The sequence below is a fragment of the Neofelis nebulosa genome, chromosome 1, assembly GCF_028018385.1.
Source record: "Neofelis nebulosa isolate mNeoNeb1 chromosome 1, mNeoNeb1.pri, whole genome shotgun sequence".
Lineage (NCBI taxonomy): Eukaryota > Metazoa > Chordata > Mammalia > Carnivora > Felidae > Neofelis > Neofelis nebulosa.
Genome location: NC_080782.1, coordinates 243,544,300 through 243,563,260, shown reverse-complemented (window position 1 = coordinate 243,563,260; position 18,961 = coordinate 243,544,300). Strand labels below are relative to the sequence as shown.

Genomic DNA, 18,961 nt, shown 5'->3' with positions numbered 1-18,961 from the left:
ATCAGGGATAGACACTGGGCATAAGAAAAACATGGAGCTGGTTCCGGTTTGTAAGACCTGGCACTTATGCAAGTTTGGGAGCTCTCCAAGAGAAAAGAATACAAAAGTTCATATTCTGTAGAATGAGGAAAGAAACCACAATGAATGACTGGAGATTGGGAGCCCTTTGAGAATACTCATCTCCTTCCTGCTATCTCTTTAAGCTTATGTACAAATGTTTCCTTACTACAACCTGGGTGCATCCAGCATACTTTGTAACTGACAGCAGCTCTAGCACTCATGGGTATTTAAGTCCATTAGCTCCATAATAAGTATTCCAGCTATGGATAGGGGTATGATGGCTATGCATTTGTTGAAATTTTTGTCTCATTTGTTGACCTCCTAAACCCTGTTTTTCTGGTTCAAACACAAAACAAATCTGTGCAGTTTGCTATTCTAGAAGTGAATAGTCATAGCTAAAGCTGGTTGACTGTTACGTTGTCAGGCAATGTGCTAGATGTTTTACATTTAATCCCCCGCAATACTGATAATGGAGACAGGTTCTGTCATACCAGGTTTACAGATTAAACTGAGGCTCATGGAGGTAAAGAAACAAGATCACACAACTAAAGTGGTAGAACTGATGTGGCAGGTGCCCCCATACTTTGCCTTCAGTGGTATCAGTTATGGGGATATGTATTTACTGTGGAAATGATGAGCCAATTAACAGCAAATAGCAACATTAGAATTTTAATTTTATATCCCAGAATTATGTTGTGTCTGTCTAAGCATCAAGTAACACCTGACTTGTGTTCTACTTTACTTAAGTATGCTGGTAAAATGACATTATCTTAACATGGTAGTTCTTTTATATTAGGCTATCTGTTAATGTGTTTAGAGCTTTTAACCATGCTTTATTCCCAAAATAATGCTTACACTTATAACCAGAGATCAGAATAATTATTTACATGCTGTTACTTCCATGTTTTGAAACGTATGGAAGCTACTGAAGGAGTTATATTTTTATTAAAGCTCTAGTAGTTCCTCATACTATTATCCCGGTGATGAGATTATTAAAGGTTATTGATGATTTCATATTGAAAATGGGAGGAAATTCTTCCTAAATGCTTTCTATTTTTAATAATTTCTTCAGAATTTGAGCTAACAAAAATGATGAATGAAATTCAAAGTAATTTAAAATGCCTTGGTCTTTTGGAGCCTTATTTCTGGAAAAAGGGAGAAGCCTGTGCAGTAAGAGGATCAGATACTATGTGGTATCGAGGCAAGGTAATGGAAGTTGTTGGCGGCAGTATTAAGGTGAGTCTGGTATACTTTTGTGACTACATTAAGGCTAAATGTTATAATGTTAAGTGATCTTTAGAGTATAAATACATGAAAGTTTGATTAAAACATGTATTAATGAGTTCAGTCTTGTAGGAAGACCGGATACATTATACATTCATTCATAATAAGAATTTTTATTTCCAGGGCACCTGGCTGAGTCAGAGTGTATGACTCTTAATCTTGGGGTCATAAGTTTGAGCCCCATGTTGGGTGTAGAGAGAACTTAAATAGGGGCCTGGGTGGCTCAGCTGGTTAAGCATCGACTCTTGATTTCAGCTTGGGTCATGATTTTGTGAGATCCAGCCCCACATCAGGCTCTGTGCTGACAGCATGGAGCCTGCTTGGGATTCTCTCTTTGCCTTTCCCCGACTTGCACATGCACACGTGTGTGCTTTCTCAAAAATGAATGAATGAATGAATTAATTAATGAATGAATAAGAATTTTTACTTTAAAGTATATTTATTAACTTGAATAATCAAAAAATATTTCCAGGTAGAGTTTTGGCTTTTGGTGCCTTAATGGTACCACTTACTTGTAATTGGCAGCCCTGTTCATACACAAACAAGTAAGGCAGCTTGTTTTCCAATATGTTAGATATTTCCTTAGCAAATTTGTTTACAGCCCAGCTAATTTACCCTTTCACAGTAACAGTTTATCTTTCCAGAATACTGAGGTAGTACTTGAGTTTCATGCAAAATCTTCAGAGAGAGCTGCATATTTTGAAAAACTGCATTCTTGGGGGGGGAGGAAAAATTAAAGAGAAAAGTCTTTTGTTTCTACTTGCACAAGACTTTTGTTACGTATTTGATGATGATACCTAACAATTACATAGCACTTCAGGTTTTTAAGCTTCTTTCACATGTGTGCATTCATATTTTATAATTCATTTCCAACTATCGAATAGATTATTCACATTTTACTAATAAGTAAATTGATATTTAGATCCAGTGACATGTCCAAGGTCACCATATCAGTGAGTAGTGATGCTGGCATTCATACCTATGCATCTGATTGCTAAATTTCCAATCTGAGTCGTGTGCTTTTTCTGCTGGACTATAAGCTTTAAATCGTTTTAATAAAAGTGAAATGGTTTCAAATTTTCAGTATTTGAGCATATGGATACTTAAAGATTCATGTGTTTAAATGCAAATGGGTCCACTTTCACATACATTTGAATTGTTCAGGTAACCCTTTTTCTTTTTTAATGTAAAAGTAAACTAAAAATCAGGGCACCTGGGTGGTTCATTTGGTTAAGCATCCAACTTCAGCCCACGTCATGATCTCTCGGTTTGTGATTTTGAGCCACACATCAGGCACTGTGCTGACAGCTCAGAGCCTGGAGCCTGCTTCGATTCTGTGTCTCCCTCTCTGCCTCTCATGCTCTGTCTCTGTCTCTCTCTCCCACAGAAATAAATAAATAAACAAATAAGCTTGCATTGTTGTCATGACACATGAACTTTACGTGTATGGAATCTAAATAAATAGGATGGTGGTGAACATTGATTTTTCTCACACTAAGATTTCTGTTTTAAATTTGTATTATACTTTGGTATTTTAATAATTACTTTTTATTTTTTCTTAAGGTCATTTTACATTTCAAGTATACACAATAAATTTTTCATTCCTTAACCTGATATCTTTAAAGTTTATCCTGTGGTCTGCTTTAAGAAATAATTACAGGGGGTTAGGGGAAGATGCAGCATAGGAGGACGCTGGGCTCACCGCGTCCTGCTGATCACTCAGATTCCCCCTACACCTGCCTAAATAACCCAGAAAACTGCCAGAAGACTAGCAGAACAGATTCTCTGGAGCCAAGCACAGACGAGAGGCCCACGGAAGAGGGTAGGAAGGGCGGAGAGGTGGTGCGCGATACACAGACTGGCGGGAGGGAGCCGGGGCAGAGAGGCAGCCTGCCGGCCAAGCAGAGGCCCCGAGTCTGGCTTGCAAAAGGGGAGGGGCCAGACGGAGTGTGTTCCGACAGCAAGTGGGACTTAACATCTGGAAGGTTATAAGTTAACAGCTCTGCTCGGAGAGCGGGAAGGCTGGAGGACAATGGGAGAGAGAGTTGTTGAGCCCTGGACGACAGAGCTCAGCTTGGTGGGGAACAAAGGCATTCGCCAGCGCCATGTCCCTCGCCCATCCCCCAGCCAAAATCCCAAAGGGAACCAGTTCCTGCCAGGGAACTTGCTTGCACCTTGCAAACACCCAACACTATGCTTCTGCGGATCCATCCCTCTGGCGGTGGGCCTGACTCCTTCCCGGTGCCGCAGGGCCCCTCCCGAAGCAGATCTCCGAAGGATAAGCGAGCTAAGCCTGCCCCTCCCGCCCCTGTGTACCTTGCCAGTCCACCCCAGCTAATACACCAGATCCCCAGCACCAGAAGCCTGGCAGTGTGCAAGTAGCCCAGACGGTCCACGCCACCCCACAGTGAATCCCGCCCCTAGGAGAGGGGAAGAGAAGGCACACACCAGTCTGACTGTGGCCCTAGCAGTGAGCTGGGAACAGACATCAGGTCTGACTGTGGCCCCGCCCACCAACACAAGTTATTCAAGACAGCACAGGGGAAGTACCCTGCAGTTCGGCACCACTCCAAGAACTATACAAAATGACAAAACGGAAGAATTCCCCCCAAAAGAAACTCCAGGAAATAACAGCTAATGAACTGATCAAAATGGATTTAAACAATATAACAAAGTGAATTTAGAATAATAGTCATAAAATTAATCACTGGGCTTGAAAACAGTATAGAGGATAGCAGAGAATCTATTACTACAGAGATCAAGAGACTAAGGAACAGTCAGGAGGAGCTAAAAAATGCTATAAATGAACTGCAAAATAAAATGGAGACAACCATGGCTCAGATTGAAGAGGCAGAGGAGAGAATAGATGAACTAGAAGATAAAATTATGGAAAAAGAGGAAGCTGAGAAAAAGATAAAAAAATTCAGGAGTATGAGGGGAAAATTAGAGAACTAAGTGATGCACTAAAGAGAAATAATCTACGCATAATTGGTCTTCCAGAGGAGGAAGAGAGAGGGAAAGGTGCTGAAGGTGTACTTGAAGAAATAATAGCTGAGAACTTCCCGCATCTGGGGAAGGAAAAAGGCATTGAAATCCAAGAGGCACAGAGAACTCCCTTCAGACATAACTTGAATCAATCTTCTGCATGACATATCATAGTCATACAGGCAAAATACAAGGATAAAGAGAAAATTCTGAAAGCAGCTAGGGATAAACGTGCTGTAATATATGAAGGGAGACCGATAAGACTCGTGACGGATCTCTCTACTGAAACTTGGCAGGCCAGAAAGGAATGGCAGGAAATCTTCAATGTGATGAACAGAAAAAAACATGCAACCAAGAATCCTTTATCCAGCAAGTCTGTCATTTAGAATAGAAGGAGAGATAAAGGTCTTCCCAAACAGACAAAAACTGAAGGAATTCTTCACCACTAAAGCAGCCCTACAAGAGATCCTAAGGGAGATCCTGTGAGACAAAGTACTGGAGACATCGCTACAAGCATGAAACCTACAGACATCACAACAACTCTAAACCCATATCTTTCTATAATAACATTGAACGTAAATGGACTAAATGTGCCAACCAAAAGACATAGAGTATCAGAATGGGTAAAAAAACAAAACCCATCTATTTGCTGTCTACAAGAGACTCATTTTAGACCTGAGGACACCTTCAGATTGAAAGAGAGGGGATGGAGAACTATTTATCATGCCACTGGAAGTCAAAAGAAAGCTGGAGTAGCCATACTTGTATCAGACAAACTAGACTTTAAATTAAAGGTTGTAACAAGAGATGAAGAAGGGCACTATAAAATAATTACAGGGAGTATCCATCAGGAAGAGCTAACAATTATAAATGTCTATGTGGCGAATACAGAAGCCCCCAAATATATAAAACAACTACTCACAAACATAGAATGTGGTCATTGCAGGGGACTTTAACATCCCACTTACAACAATGGATAGATCATCTAGACACAGGATCAGTAAAGAAACAAGGGCCCTGAATGATACATTGGATCAGATGGACTTGACAGATATATTTAGAACTCTGCATCCCAAAGCAACAGAATATACTTTCTTCTCGAGTGCACATGGAACATTCTCCAGGATAGATCACATACTGGGTCACAAAACAGCCCTTCATAAGTATAAAAGAATTGAGATCACACCAGGAACACTTTCAGACCACAATGCTATGAAACTTGAAATCAATTACAGGAAAAAGTCTGGAAAACCTCCAAAAGCATGGAGGTTAAAGAACACCCTACTAAAGAACGAATGGGTCAACCAGGCAATCAGAGAAGAAATTTAAAAATATATGGAAACAAATGAAAATGAAAATACAACAATCCATACGCTTTGGGATGCAGCAAAGGCAGTCCTGAGAGGAAAATACATTGCAATCCAGGCCTATCTCAAGACACAAGCACAATCCCAAGTACAAAATCTAACAGCACACCTAAAGGAACTAGAAGCAGAACAGCAAAGACACCCCAAATCCAGCAGAATAAGAGCAATAATAAAGATCAGAGCAGAAATAAACAAAACTATAGAGCAGATCAATGAAACCAAGAGTTGGTTTTTTGAAACAATAAACAAAATTGATAGACCTCTAGCCAGGCTTCTCAAAAAGAAAAGGGAGATGACCCAAACAGATAAAATCATGAATGAAAAGGGAATTATTACAACCAATCCCTCAGAGATACAAGCAATTATCAGGGAATACTATGAAAAATTATATGCCAACAAATTGGACAACCTAGAAGAAATGGACAAATTCCTAAACACCCACACACTTCCAAAACTCAGGAGGAAATAGAAAGCTTGAACAGACCCATAACCAGCTAAGAAATTGAATCAGTTATCAAAAATCTTCCAACAAATAAGAGTCCAGGACCAGATGGCTTCCCAGGGGAGTTCTACCAGAAGTTTAAAGCAGAGATAATACCTATCCTTCTCAAGCTATTCCAAAAAATAGAAAGGGAGGGAAAACTTCCAGACTCATTCTATGAAGCCAGTATTACTTTGATTCCTAAACCAGACAGAGACCCCGTAAAAAAAGAGAACTACAGGCCAATATCCCTGGTGAATATGGATGCAAAAATTCTCAATAAGATACTAGCAACTCGAATTCAACAGCATATAAAAAGAATTATTCACCATCATCAAGTGGGATTCATTCCTGGGATGCAGGGCTGGTTCAACATTCACAAATCAATCAACGTGATGCATCACATTAATAAAAGAAATGATAAGAACCATATGATCCTGTCAATCGATGCAGAAAAGGCCTTTGACAAAATTCAGCAACCTTTCTTAATAAAAACCCTCGAGAAAGTCGGGATAGAAGGAACATACTTAAAGATCATAAAAGCCATTTATGAAAAGCCCACAGCTAACATCATCCTCAATGGGGGAAAAACTGAGAGCTTTTTCCCTGAGATCAGGAACACGACAGGGATGCCCACTTTCACCGCTGTTGTTTAACATAGTGTTGGAAGTTCTAGCATCAGCAATCAGACAACAAAAAGAAATCAAAGGCATCAAAATTGGCAAAGATGAAGTTAAGCTTTCGTTTTTTGCAGATGACATGATATTATACATGGAAAATCCGATAGACTCCACCAAAAGTCTGCTAGAACTGATACATGAATTCAGCAAAGTTGCAGGATACAAAATCAATGTGCAGAAATCAGTTGCATTCTTATACACTAATAATGAAGCAACAAAAAGACAAATAAAGAAACTGATCCCATTCACAATTGCAGCAAGAAGCATAAAATACCTAGGGATAAATCTAACCAAAGATGTAAAAGATCTGTATGCTGAAAACTATAGAAAGCTTATGAAGGAAATTGAAGAAGATATAAAGCAATGGAAAAACATTCCGTGCTCATGGATTGGAAGAATAAATCTTGTCAAAATGTCAATACTACCCAAAGCTATCTACACATTCAATGCAATCCCAATCAAAATTGCACCAGCATTCTTCTCGAAACTAGAACAAGCAATCCTAAAATTCATATGGAACCACAAAAGGCCCCGAATAGCCAAAGTAATTTTGAAGAAGAAGACCAAAGCAGGAGGCATCACAATCCCAGACTTTAGCCTCGACTACAAAGCTGTAATCATCAAGACAGCATGGTATTGGCACAAAAACAGACACATAGACCCATGGAATAGAATAGAAACCCCAGAACTAGACCCACAAACGTATGGCCAACTAATCTTTGACAAAGCAGGAAAGAACAGCCAATGGAAAAAAGACAGTCTGTTTAACAAATGGTGCTGGGAGAACTGGACAGCAACATGCAGAAGGTTGAAACTAGACCACTTTCTCACACCATTCACAAAAATAAACTCAAAATGGATAAAGGACCTGAATATGAGACAGGAAACCATCAAAACCTTAGAGGAGAAAGCAGGAGAAGACCTCTCTGACCTCAGTCGTAGAAATTTCTTACTTGACACATCCCCAAAGGCAAGGGAATTAAAAGCAAAAATGAACTGCGACCTCATGAAGATAAAAAGCTTCTGCACAGCAAAGGAAACAACCAACAAAACTAAAAGGCAACCAATGGAATGGGAAAAGATATTTGCAAATGACATACCGGACAAAGGGCTAGTATCCAAAACCTATGAAGAGCTCACCAAACTCCACACCCGAAAAACAACCCAGTGAAGAATTGGGCAGAAAACATAAATAGACACTTCTCTAAAGAAGACATCCAGATGGCCAACAGGCACATGAAAAGATGCTCAACGTCACTCCTCATCAGGGAAATACAAAGCAATACCACCTCACACCAGTCAGAGTGGCTAAAATGAACAAATCAGGAGTCTATAGATGCTGGCGAGGATGTGGAGAAACGGGCACCCTCTTGCACTGTTGGTGGGAATGCAAACTGGTGCAGCCGCTCTGGAAAACAGTGTGGAGGTTCCTCAAAAAATTAAAAATAGATCAACCCTATGACCCAGCAATAGCACTGCTAGGAATTTACCCAATGGATATAGGAGTGCTGATGCATAGGGGCACTTGTTCCCCAATGTTTATAGCAGCACTTTCAACAATAGCCAAATTATGGAAGGAGCCTAAATGTCCATCAACTGATGAATGGATAAAGAAATTGTGGTTTGTATATACAAAGGAATACTACTGGCAATGAGAAAGAATGAAATATGGCCCTTTGTAGCAACCTGGATGGAACTGGAGAGTGTTATGCTAAGTGAGATAAGCCATATCTGAGAAAGACAGATACCATATGTTTTCACTCTTATGTGGATCCTGAGAAACTTAACAGAAACCCATGGGGGAGGGGAAGAAAAAACAAAAAAAAAAGAGGTTAGAATGGGAGAGAGCCAAAGCATAAAAGACTCTTAAAAACTTGAGAACAAACTGAGGGTTGATGAGGGGTGGGAGGGTGGGGAGGGTGGGTGATGGGTATTGAGGGAGGGCACCTTTTGGGATGAGCACTGGGTGTTGTATGGAAACCAATTTGACAATAAATTTCATATATTGAAAAAAAATAATTACATTAGGGGTGCGTGGGTGGCTCAGTTGGTGAAGCATGTGACTCTGGATGTTGGGGTTGTGAGTTTGAGCCCCACATTGGGTGTAGAGATTACTTAAAAATAAAATCTTAAAAAAATGTATTACATTAAACTGTACTCACCCTAACTACCTGTAATGTACTCAGATACCTTTTATTCAGTTCTATTTCATTTTTTTAAATGCTGATTGCTGAACCAACCCAATTAAATAGTAATATGTTAATTTCATTACATTTGGGCAAAATAAATCACTTATTGGCATTCCTTATTAATTTTAAAAAGTACATCAAAACAGTACGGCACTGGCATAAAAACAGACACAGTGGAAGAGAATAGAAAGCCCAGAAATAAACGAATGCTTATGTAGTCAATTAATTTATGACAAAGGAACCAAGAATATACAATGGGGAAAAGACCTTCTCTTCAACAAAGTTTTCCCAGTGGGAAAACTGGACAGCCACATGCAAAAGAATGAAACTGGATTATATCATATGCTATACACAAAAATTAACTCAAAATGGATCAAATATTTGAAATAAGGACCTGAAACCATAAAACTCCTAGAAGAAAACACAGGCAATAACTCCTTGATGATGGGTCTTGGTGACCCATCAAAGGCCGCCAAAGCAAAAATAAACACCTAGGACTACATCAAACTAAAAAATTTCCCACAGCAAAGGAAACCATCAATAAAATGAATAGGCAGCTTGTCAAATGGGAGAAAATATTTGCACATCATGTATCTGATAAGGTGCTAATATTCAAGATATATAAAGAACCCATGTAACTCAATAGCAAAAAACAATCTGATTGGAAAATTCAGTAGAGGATCTGAATAGACATGTTTCCAAAGAAGACATACAGATGACCAGCATGTACATGAAAATGTGCTCAAAATCACTAATCTTTAGGGAAATGCACCTCAAAGCTACAATATCACTTCATACTTGTTAGAAGGACTGTTATTAAAAAGTCAGGAAATAACAAGTGTTGGTGAGAATGTGGACAAAAGAGAACCCTTGTGCACTGGGAATGTAAATTGGTACAACCATTACAGAAAACAGTATGGAGGTTCCTCAAAAAATTAAAATAGAACTATCATATCCAGAAAGTCCATTTCTGGGTATTTATCTGAAGGAAATGAAAACACTCAAAAAGCTGTATGCAAAAAAAAATACACACACACACACACACACACACACACACACACACACACACACATGTATGTATATGCACCCCCATGTTCATTGCAGCATTATTTACAATAGCCAAGATATGGAAGCAACCTAAGTGTCTATTGATGCATGGATAAAGAATATATGTGTGTGTGTGTATATATACACACACATACACGCACACACATGCATGCAATGGAATATTCAGTCACAAAAAAAGAAGGAAAACTTGCCATTTGCAACAATACGAATGGATCTTGAGGGCATTCTGCTAAGTGAAATAAAGTTAGAGAAGGACAAATACCACATGATCTCACTTATTTGTGGAATATAAAAAATAAAACACCATCAGTATCAAAAAATACTAAGCTCATGGATACAGAGAACAGATTGGTGGTTCCAAGAGATGAAGGGGTGGGGGTGTACAAAGTGGGTGAAGGATCAACAAATACAAACATCCAGCTATAAAATAAATCATGGGGATGTACAGCATAGTGACTATAGTTAATAATACTATATTGTATATTTGAACATTGCTAAGAGTAAATCTTAAAAGTTTTCCTCTCACACAAAAAAATTTATGTATGGCGATGGATGTTAACTAGATTTATTGTGGCAGTCATTTCACATTATATACAAATATCAAGTCATTATTTGTATACCTGAAACTAATGTTACATGTCAATTAAAATAAATTTTAACAGGGCGCCTGGGTGACTTGTCGGTTGGGCATCTCACTTCAGCTCGGGTCATGATCCCATGGTTTGTGGGCTCGAACCCCATGCCAGGCTCTGTTTTGACAGCTCAGAGCCTGGAGCCTGCTTCGAATTGTGTGTCTCCCTCTCTCTCTCTCTGCCCTCTGCCCACTCGTGCTCTCTCTCTTTCTCTAAAAAGTAAACATTAAAAAAAATTTTAAGGGGCGCCGGGGTGGCTCAGTCGGTTAAGCGTCTGACTTCAGCTCAGGTCATGATCTCACGGTTCATGGGTTTGAGCCCCGCATCGGGCTCTGTGCTGACAGCTCAGAGCCTGGAGCCTGTTTCAGATTCTGTTTCTCCGTCTCTCTCTGCCCCTCCCCTACTTTCACTCTGTCTCTCTCTGTCTCAAAAATAAATAAACATTAAAAAAATTTTTAAATAAATTTTAACTTTTAAAAAGAAAAAAATTGGAATGCATATTAAAACAAAAAACACAACTGGAAGAGACAGAGACACATTAGAACAAGACATGACAGAGTTGTTGGAATTACCTGAGAATTTAAAACAACTATGATTAATATGAAAAGGGTTCTTGTGGATAAAGTAGACTGTGCAAGAACACATGGACAGTGTAAGCAGAGAGATAAAAATACTAAGAAAAGACAAAGTAGAGATAAATACATAAACAAAAATGAATGCATTTGATGGACTTATTAGTAGACTGGACACAGGTGTGTGTGTGTGTGTGTGTATACACACACACACCACACATCTTGAGACCTCCCAACCTGAAAAGAGAACAAAGACTGAAAAAAAAATTCAAATACCCAAGGACAACTACAAAAGGTATAACATATGGATAATGTGAATACCAGTAAAAGAAAGGGTTGAAAAAGTATTTGAAATAATTACAACTGAGAATTTTCCCCAAATTAATGTCAGACACTCAACCACAGTTCCAGGAGCTAAGAGAACACTAACCAGGATAAATGCAAAAACAAAGATTTTTTTTTATTTTTTTTTTTTATTTTTGGGACAGAGAGAGACAGAGCATAAACGAGGGAGGGGAAAAACAAAGATTTTTTAAATAACACCTGGGCATATCATTTGGAATTACAGAAAATTAAAGAAAAAATCCTGAAAAAAGCCAGAGGAAAAATGGACCTCACCTATAGAGAGACAAAGAATTAGATCCAGGGGCAGCTGGGTGGCTCAGCTGGTTAAGCGTCTGACTCTTGATTTCAGTTCAGGTCATGATTTCATGGTTCATGGGATTTAGCCCCACATTGGGCTCTGTGCTCACGTTGTGAGCCTGTTTGGGATTCTCTTTCCCTCTTTCTCTGCCCCTTCCCTGCTCACATGCGCATTCTCACTCTCTCTCAAAATAAATAACTAAACTTTAAAAATAATTAAGAATTACATCCAATTTCTCCTCAGAAGCCATACAAACAAGAAGAAGGTGGGTTTAAATGTTTAAAATCTTAAGAAAAACACCCCACCAAACTGTGAAATTAACCTTCAAAACTGAGTGATAAAGACTTTCACAGAGCAACAAAAACTGAACTTGTTGCTAGTAGACCTGCCTTGCAAGAAATAGTACAAAAAATTCTTTAAAGAGAAGGAAAATAATAAAGGCCAGAAACTCAGATCTAAGTAAAGAGAACTGAAGAAGGAATAAGTGGAGATAAGATAAAACTTGGAGTTTTCTTATTCTTAATTGATGTAGCATAATAGTTCAAAGTAATAATAGCAACAATGTGGTTAGTGTATATGCTTATGTATGTATATACAAATATACCAAATGCATATGTATGCTTGCTTAAATATAAGTGAAATAGATAACCATAGTACAAGGAATGGAAGAAAGGAATTAGGATTGTTTTGTTATAAGGTATTCATGATACGTGCAAAGTGGTAAATGTTTTTTGAAAATAGACTTGGATTCAGTGTAAATGTTTAATAATGATAATAATTCAGTATTATAGTAAACTAAATGGAAACCACTAAAAATTGCTTTTTTTTTTTTAAGTAGGCTTCATGCCCAGTGTGGAGCCCAAAGTGGGGCTTGAACTCACAACAAAGAGATCAAGACCTGAGCTGAGATGAATAGTCAGATGCTTAACTGACTGAGCCACCCAGTTGCCCCTAAAAATTGCTTTTTAAAAAGTATAATTGATATGCTAAGAAAAAGAAAATGCAATTATATAAAATGCTCATTTAAAACCACGAGGCAGAAAAATAGTGGAAAACAAGAACAAAGAACAAAAGCAGTAAATGGAAAATAGTAACAAATAAATGTACCAATTAACTGTATGTTGTCTACAAGAAACCCACTTTGAGTATAAGACACATATAGATTTAAAATGAGTGGAAAAAAATGAGTGGATAGAGAAAAATATTCTGTGCCAACACTCATTAGAAGAAGGCAGGGATATCTATAATTTCAGGGTAGACTTCAAAGCAGGAAAGTTATCAGGGATAAAGAAGGGCATTATATAATGACAGAGGAGTCAATTCTCTAAGAAGACATTACAGTTCCTAATATGTATGTGCATAACAACAAAAGAGTAAATCTGCATGAGGCAAAAACTAATAAAATTGCAAAGAGAAATACCCACTAACATAGTTGTGGACTTCAACACTCTATCAGAAATGACGGGTCTAGCAAGCAGAAAATCAGTAAGGACATAGTTGAACTCAAAAATACCATCAATCAACTGGATATAATTGGCATCTCTGGACTAATTCATTGAACAATAATACATTCTTCTCAAGCTCACATGGAATACTTATCAAGATATACCACATTCTGAGCCATAAGACACACTTTAAGTTTAAAGGGGTAGAAATCAATGTCGGCTCTCAGACCAGAATGGAATTAAACTAGAAACCAGTAACAGAACGATAATCCCAAAATACATAGAGATTTAACAACAAACTTCTAAAAAACACATGGGTCAAGGAAGAAATCTCAAGAGAAATTTAAAAATATTTTGAGCTAAATGAAAATGAAAACACTTGTCAAAACTTATAAGATGCAATGAAAGCATTGCTTAGAGGAAATTCACAGCATTAAATGCATATATTAGAAAAGAACAAAAATTTAAAATCAATTTTCTAAGTTTCCACCTGAGGAAACTACAAAAAGAAAAAATTAAATCCAAAGTTAAGCTGAAAAAAATAAGAATTTGAGCTGAAATTAATGAAATTGAAAACAGAAAATCAAGAAAGAAAATCTATGAGATTAAAAGTTGTTTCATTGAAAAGATCAATAAAATCATTAAGCTTGCAACCAGGCTAATCAAGAAAAAGAGGACACAAATTACTAATATCAGAAATGAAAGAGGGCACATGAAAAGATAATAAAGGAATATTATGAGTAGATCTATACTCACAAATTTGACAGCCTAGATGAACAAATTCCTTAAAATGACACAATTTGTCAAAACCCACACAGAGAAATAGAAAATCTGAATAGTCCTATATCTAATAAAGAAATTGAATTAGTAATTCATAACCTTCCAAAACAAAAAGCACCTGGCCCAGATGGTTTCATTGGTAAATTCTACCAAATATTTAAGGAAGATATTTTACTAAGATCTCTTTCAGAAGATAGAAGCAAAGGAAATACTTCCTAACTCATTCTATGAGGCTGACATTACTGTAATACCAAAAATAGACAACAACATTACAAGAAAATAAAGCTACAGACCAGTATCAGGAATATAGATACAAAAATCCTCAACCAAATAGTAGAAAATCAAATCCACAATGTATAAAAGTAATTATATACATCATGACCAAATGGTTATCCCAGGTGTTCAAGGCTGATTCAACATTTGAAAATTGGCTAATGTAATCTATCACATCAACAGGATGAAAAAGAAAAATCACATGATCATATCAGTAGATGCAGAGAAAGCTTTTGAGAGGATCTAATACCCATTCATACTAAAAAGTCTGTAATAGGTATAGAGAGGAACTTCCTACCCTGATTAGAAAAAAAAAAACTACAAAAAACTTACAGCTAACATCATACTTAATGGTGAAAACCTCATGACTTTCTCACTAAGAGCAGGAGCAAGGCAAAGATATTCCCTCTTACCATTCCTTTTCAACATCATAATAGAAGTACTAGCTAATGCAATCAGATAAAAGGAAATAAAAGATAAATTAGAAAGGAAGAACTTTGTTTACAGATGGCATGCAAAAGAATGAACAAGAAAATTCCTAGAACTCTAAGCAATTATAGCAAGGTTGCGGGATACAAGGTTAATATACAAAAGTCAGTCACTTTCCTATAGACCAGCAATGAACAAGTGGAATTTGAAACTGAGAATACAATACCATTTACATTAGCACACCAAAAAACCAAAATACTTAGGTATAACTCTAACTGAAGATGTACAAGGTCTATCTATACAAGGAAAACTACAAAACTGATGAACAAAATCAAAGAACAAAATGACTGGAGGGATATTCTAGTTCATGAATAGGAAGACTCAATATTGTCAAAATGTCAGTTCTTCCCAGATTTATCTATAGATGCAATGCAATGCCAATCAGAATCCCAGCAGGTTGTTTTGTGGATATCAACAAATTTATTTTAAAGTTTATAGGGAGAGGCAAAAGACCCAGAATAGCCAACACAAAGGAGAAGAACAAAATCAGAGGACTGATGGTACCTTACTTCAGAATTTAACTATAAGGTCACAGTAATTGAGATATTGTGGTATTAGCAGAAAAATAAAAATAAACAAATGGAACAATGGAACAAAATAGAGAGCCTAGAAATAGACCCACAAAAATATAGTCAACTAATCTTTGATAAAGGAGCAAAGGCAAAACAACTAAGCAAAGATGGTCTTTTCAGTAAATGCTGCAGAAACAAGTGATCATCCACACACACAAAAATGGACCTGGACCCAGACTTTTACACTCTTCAAAAAAATTAACTCAAAATGGATCATAGACCTAAATGTAAAACACAAACTATAAAACTCCTAGAAGATAGCAGAGAAAACCTCAATGACCTTGGGGATGGTAATGACTTTTTAGATATCGCACAGAAGACCCATAAAATAAGGGATAAACTGGACTGTATTTAAATGAAAAACTTCCCCTGTGAAAGCCAATGTCAAAAGAATGAGAACACAAGCCACACACTGGGAGAAAATATTTGCCAAAGACACATCTTATGAAGGACTATTATCCAAAATATGTGAAGAACTCTTAAAATTCAACAAGAAAACCAGTATACTTCTTTATTAAATGTGAACCATTTCTAAATGCTTAATATTTAGTAAACCACTTCTAAAATACTTAGGAAAAACAAAATTAAATTATCTTCAAAAGAAATTCTAAAGGAATTTGTAAATCTCAGAAGACTCTGTTAAAAAAAAAAAAGCTGGTTTATGTGTAAAAAAAAAAAAAACTCTTGACAATGAAATTTAATACACTATGTATGGAATGAAGGAATACAATGTTTCTTTTTTTCTGGAAAATTTTCAAATTCATTTAGATCTCTTTCTAGGATGTCTGTTTTTTTTTTTAATTTTTTTTTCAACGTTTATTTTTGGGACAGAGAGAGACAGAGCATGAACGGGGGAGGGACAGAGAGAGAGGGAGACACAGAATCGGAAACAGGCTCCAGGCTCTGAGCCATCAGCCCAGAGCCCGACGTGGGGCTCGAACTCACGGACCGTAAGAACGTGACCTGGCTGAAGTCGGACGCTTAACCGACTGCGCCACCCAGGCGCCCCGGATGTCTGTTTTTTTAAATACCTAAGAGTCCCTACTAGCCCCTAGTTTTTAATAGTAAATTTAAATTATAAATTCTATTTGTTCTGTTTCAGGTACAATATTTAGATCATGGATTCACCGAGAAGATTCCACAATGTCACCTTTACCCTATTTTACTATATCCTGATACACCCCAGTTTTGTATTCCTTGCCAGCTCTATAATACCAAATCTGTGAGTAAATTGTAATTTGTAGGCTGATTAATTTTAAATACTGCCTTTTTATTAACAATCCCTTTCAGTTGTAGCAAAAATAATAAAATACTTAGAAATAAGTTTCTTAAGACAGCTAAAGGGCCTTTATGAAGAAAACTACAAAATCAAACTGAAGGATGAAAAAAAAAAAATCTGAGAGGCGCCTGGGTGGCTCAGTCAGTTAATCATCTGACTTCAGCTCAGGTCATGATTGTGCAGTTCACAAGTTATAACCCCGCATTGGCCTCTGTGCTGATAGCTCAAAGCCTGGAGCCTGCTTGGGATTCTGTGTCTCCCTCTCTCTCTGCCCCTCCCCCACACATGCTCTGTCTCTGTCTCTGTCTCTCTGTCTCTCTCAAAAATAAACATTTATTTTTTTTTTTAATTTTTTTTTCAACGTTTTTTATTTATTTTTGGGACAGAGAGAGACAGAGCATGAATGGGGGAGGGGCAGAGAGAGAGGGAGACACAGAATCGGAAACAGGCTCCAGGCTCCGAGCCATCAGCCCAGAGCCTGACGCGGGGCTCGAACTCACGGACCGCGAGATCGTGACCTGGCTGAAGTCGGACGCTTAACCGACTGCGCCACCCAGGCGCCCCAAAAATAAACATTTAAAAAAATCTGAATAAGTAAATAGACCTAATATCTTCATAGATGGGTAAGTGTAAGACTGTTAAAATCACAACAGATTTGAAGCTGGAAATCAGATAAAGAAGTGGTGTATTAATTATCTCTTGCTGCATGACAAATTAAGCTAAAACTTAGTAGTCTAAATCAACAATAAATTTTTTTTTCTTTCATATAGTTTCTGTGGTTCAGGGATTAGGAGCAGCTTAGCTGAGTGGTTTTGGCTCAGAGTGCCTAGTAAAACTGCATGAATATGTACAGTCATCTGAAGGGTTCACTGCGGTAGAGGATCTGCTTCCAAATCGCTTTCACGTGGCATTGGTGGAAAGTTGAGGCTCCTCAGTGGCTTTTGGCAGGAGGCCCCAATTCTTCGCCACATGAATGTCTTAACATTAAAAACACAACAATCACTGCTCCTTAATAATACCTATTTTAGGCATTATCCAAGCACTACATTGGTATATTGGTGTTTTAAAAAAAATTTTTGTGATGCTTTGTTTTTAATGTAGGTTTATATTTTTAAAGCCTAAAATGCTTTAAGAGAGAACTGTAGTGAGGGAAGGAAGCTCAGACAAATTATTAGTTTCATATGGCCATGATATTCTCTTAAAACTGCTCGTATAGTTTATACTACTGTCTCCTGTTACCTGTTTATGGCTACTTTTATATAACTTCATTTGCTTTCTGCTCTGTCATATTTTGTGAAAGTGTGAAAGAATCTGAGTTTATTAATCCCAAATAGGTTGGGAATGTCTGGCAACCAGATGCAATAGAACTCCTTCAGGAACTGCTTTCGAAGAGAGAGGTGGAAATTCACATTATGGTAATTTATATTCAAGGCATATATTGTTGATTTAAGTTATTGGCCATAAAGTGTTGTAGGTAACATAATTTGAGGGATATTTTAATGATGAAAAATGTTCCTATTTGAATATAACTTATTCACTAACATAGAAAAGTTACCACTTTGGTTTCTAGGCTTGTTTTAAATCTAATTTTGAGCAAGTTCCTGAGAACTTTCATAAGCACTAAAGTCAGTAATCTGAAAGATTCTTTATTAACAACCTAATAAGGAGCAGTATCAAAGAATTGGAGATGTTTATAAATATACATAGTAGTTCTCAGGATGTGACCATGTACGTAGCACTGTGGGAGGTGCAGGTGAGCCCCTGTGCTCAAAGACCGTATGTAGTTAGTGAAACAACTAGATGTAAGATATAAACCTAAAAACTTCACACTACAAAGTGACATGCCAAGAGCCAAGTGACTGGTAAAAAGAGTAAGTGTAATAGGAACTTAGAGATGGTAAGTGAGGTAGCCCTTAAAAGTTGGGAAAGTTCTCCTGACCAGGGGAATAGAATTCGTAAGTAAGCATAAAGAAACAGAACCGGGCACGGTACAATTAGGAAATAGCATAACTGTTTGGCTAGAATAAAAGAGGTTTTGTGAGGGAAGTGGTGGTGAATAGGATTTAAGAGAGGTAGAGGTGAATAAGTGGAGCCCATTGGAGGTTTCTGAGCAGTGAGGTAATGAGATTGATCGGCAGCTATGTTTGAGGATTCCAGTAGAA

The 18,961-nt window shown here is 37.4% G+C and overlaps 1 protein-coding gene across 2 annotated transcripts in view; it reads left to right on the top strand.

The window, feature by feature from the left end:
- RNF17 (ring finger protein 17) overlaps positions 1 to 18,961 on the top strand; it is a 115,353-nt gene that overhangs the window by 75,391 nt on the left and 21,001 nt on the right. For both annotated transcript variants that reach the window (XM_058690618.1, XM_058690610.1), the window contains 3 exons: positions 1,133 to 1,296; positions 16,623 to 16,742; positions 18,134 to 18,214. In XM_058690618.1, coding sequence (XP_058546601.1) covers positions 1,133 to 1,296; positions 16,623 to 16,742; positions 18,134 to 18,214 — 365 coding nt within the window. The remainder of the gene's footprint in view (positions 1 to 1,132; positions 1,297 to 16,622; positions 16,743 to 18,133; positions 18,215 to 18,961) is intronic.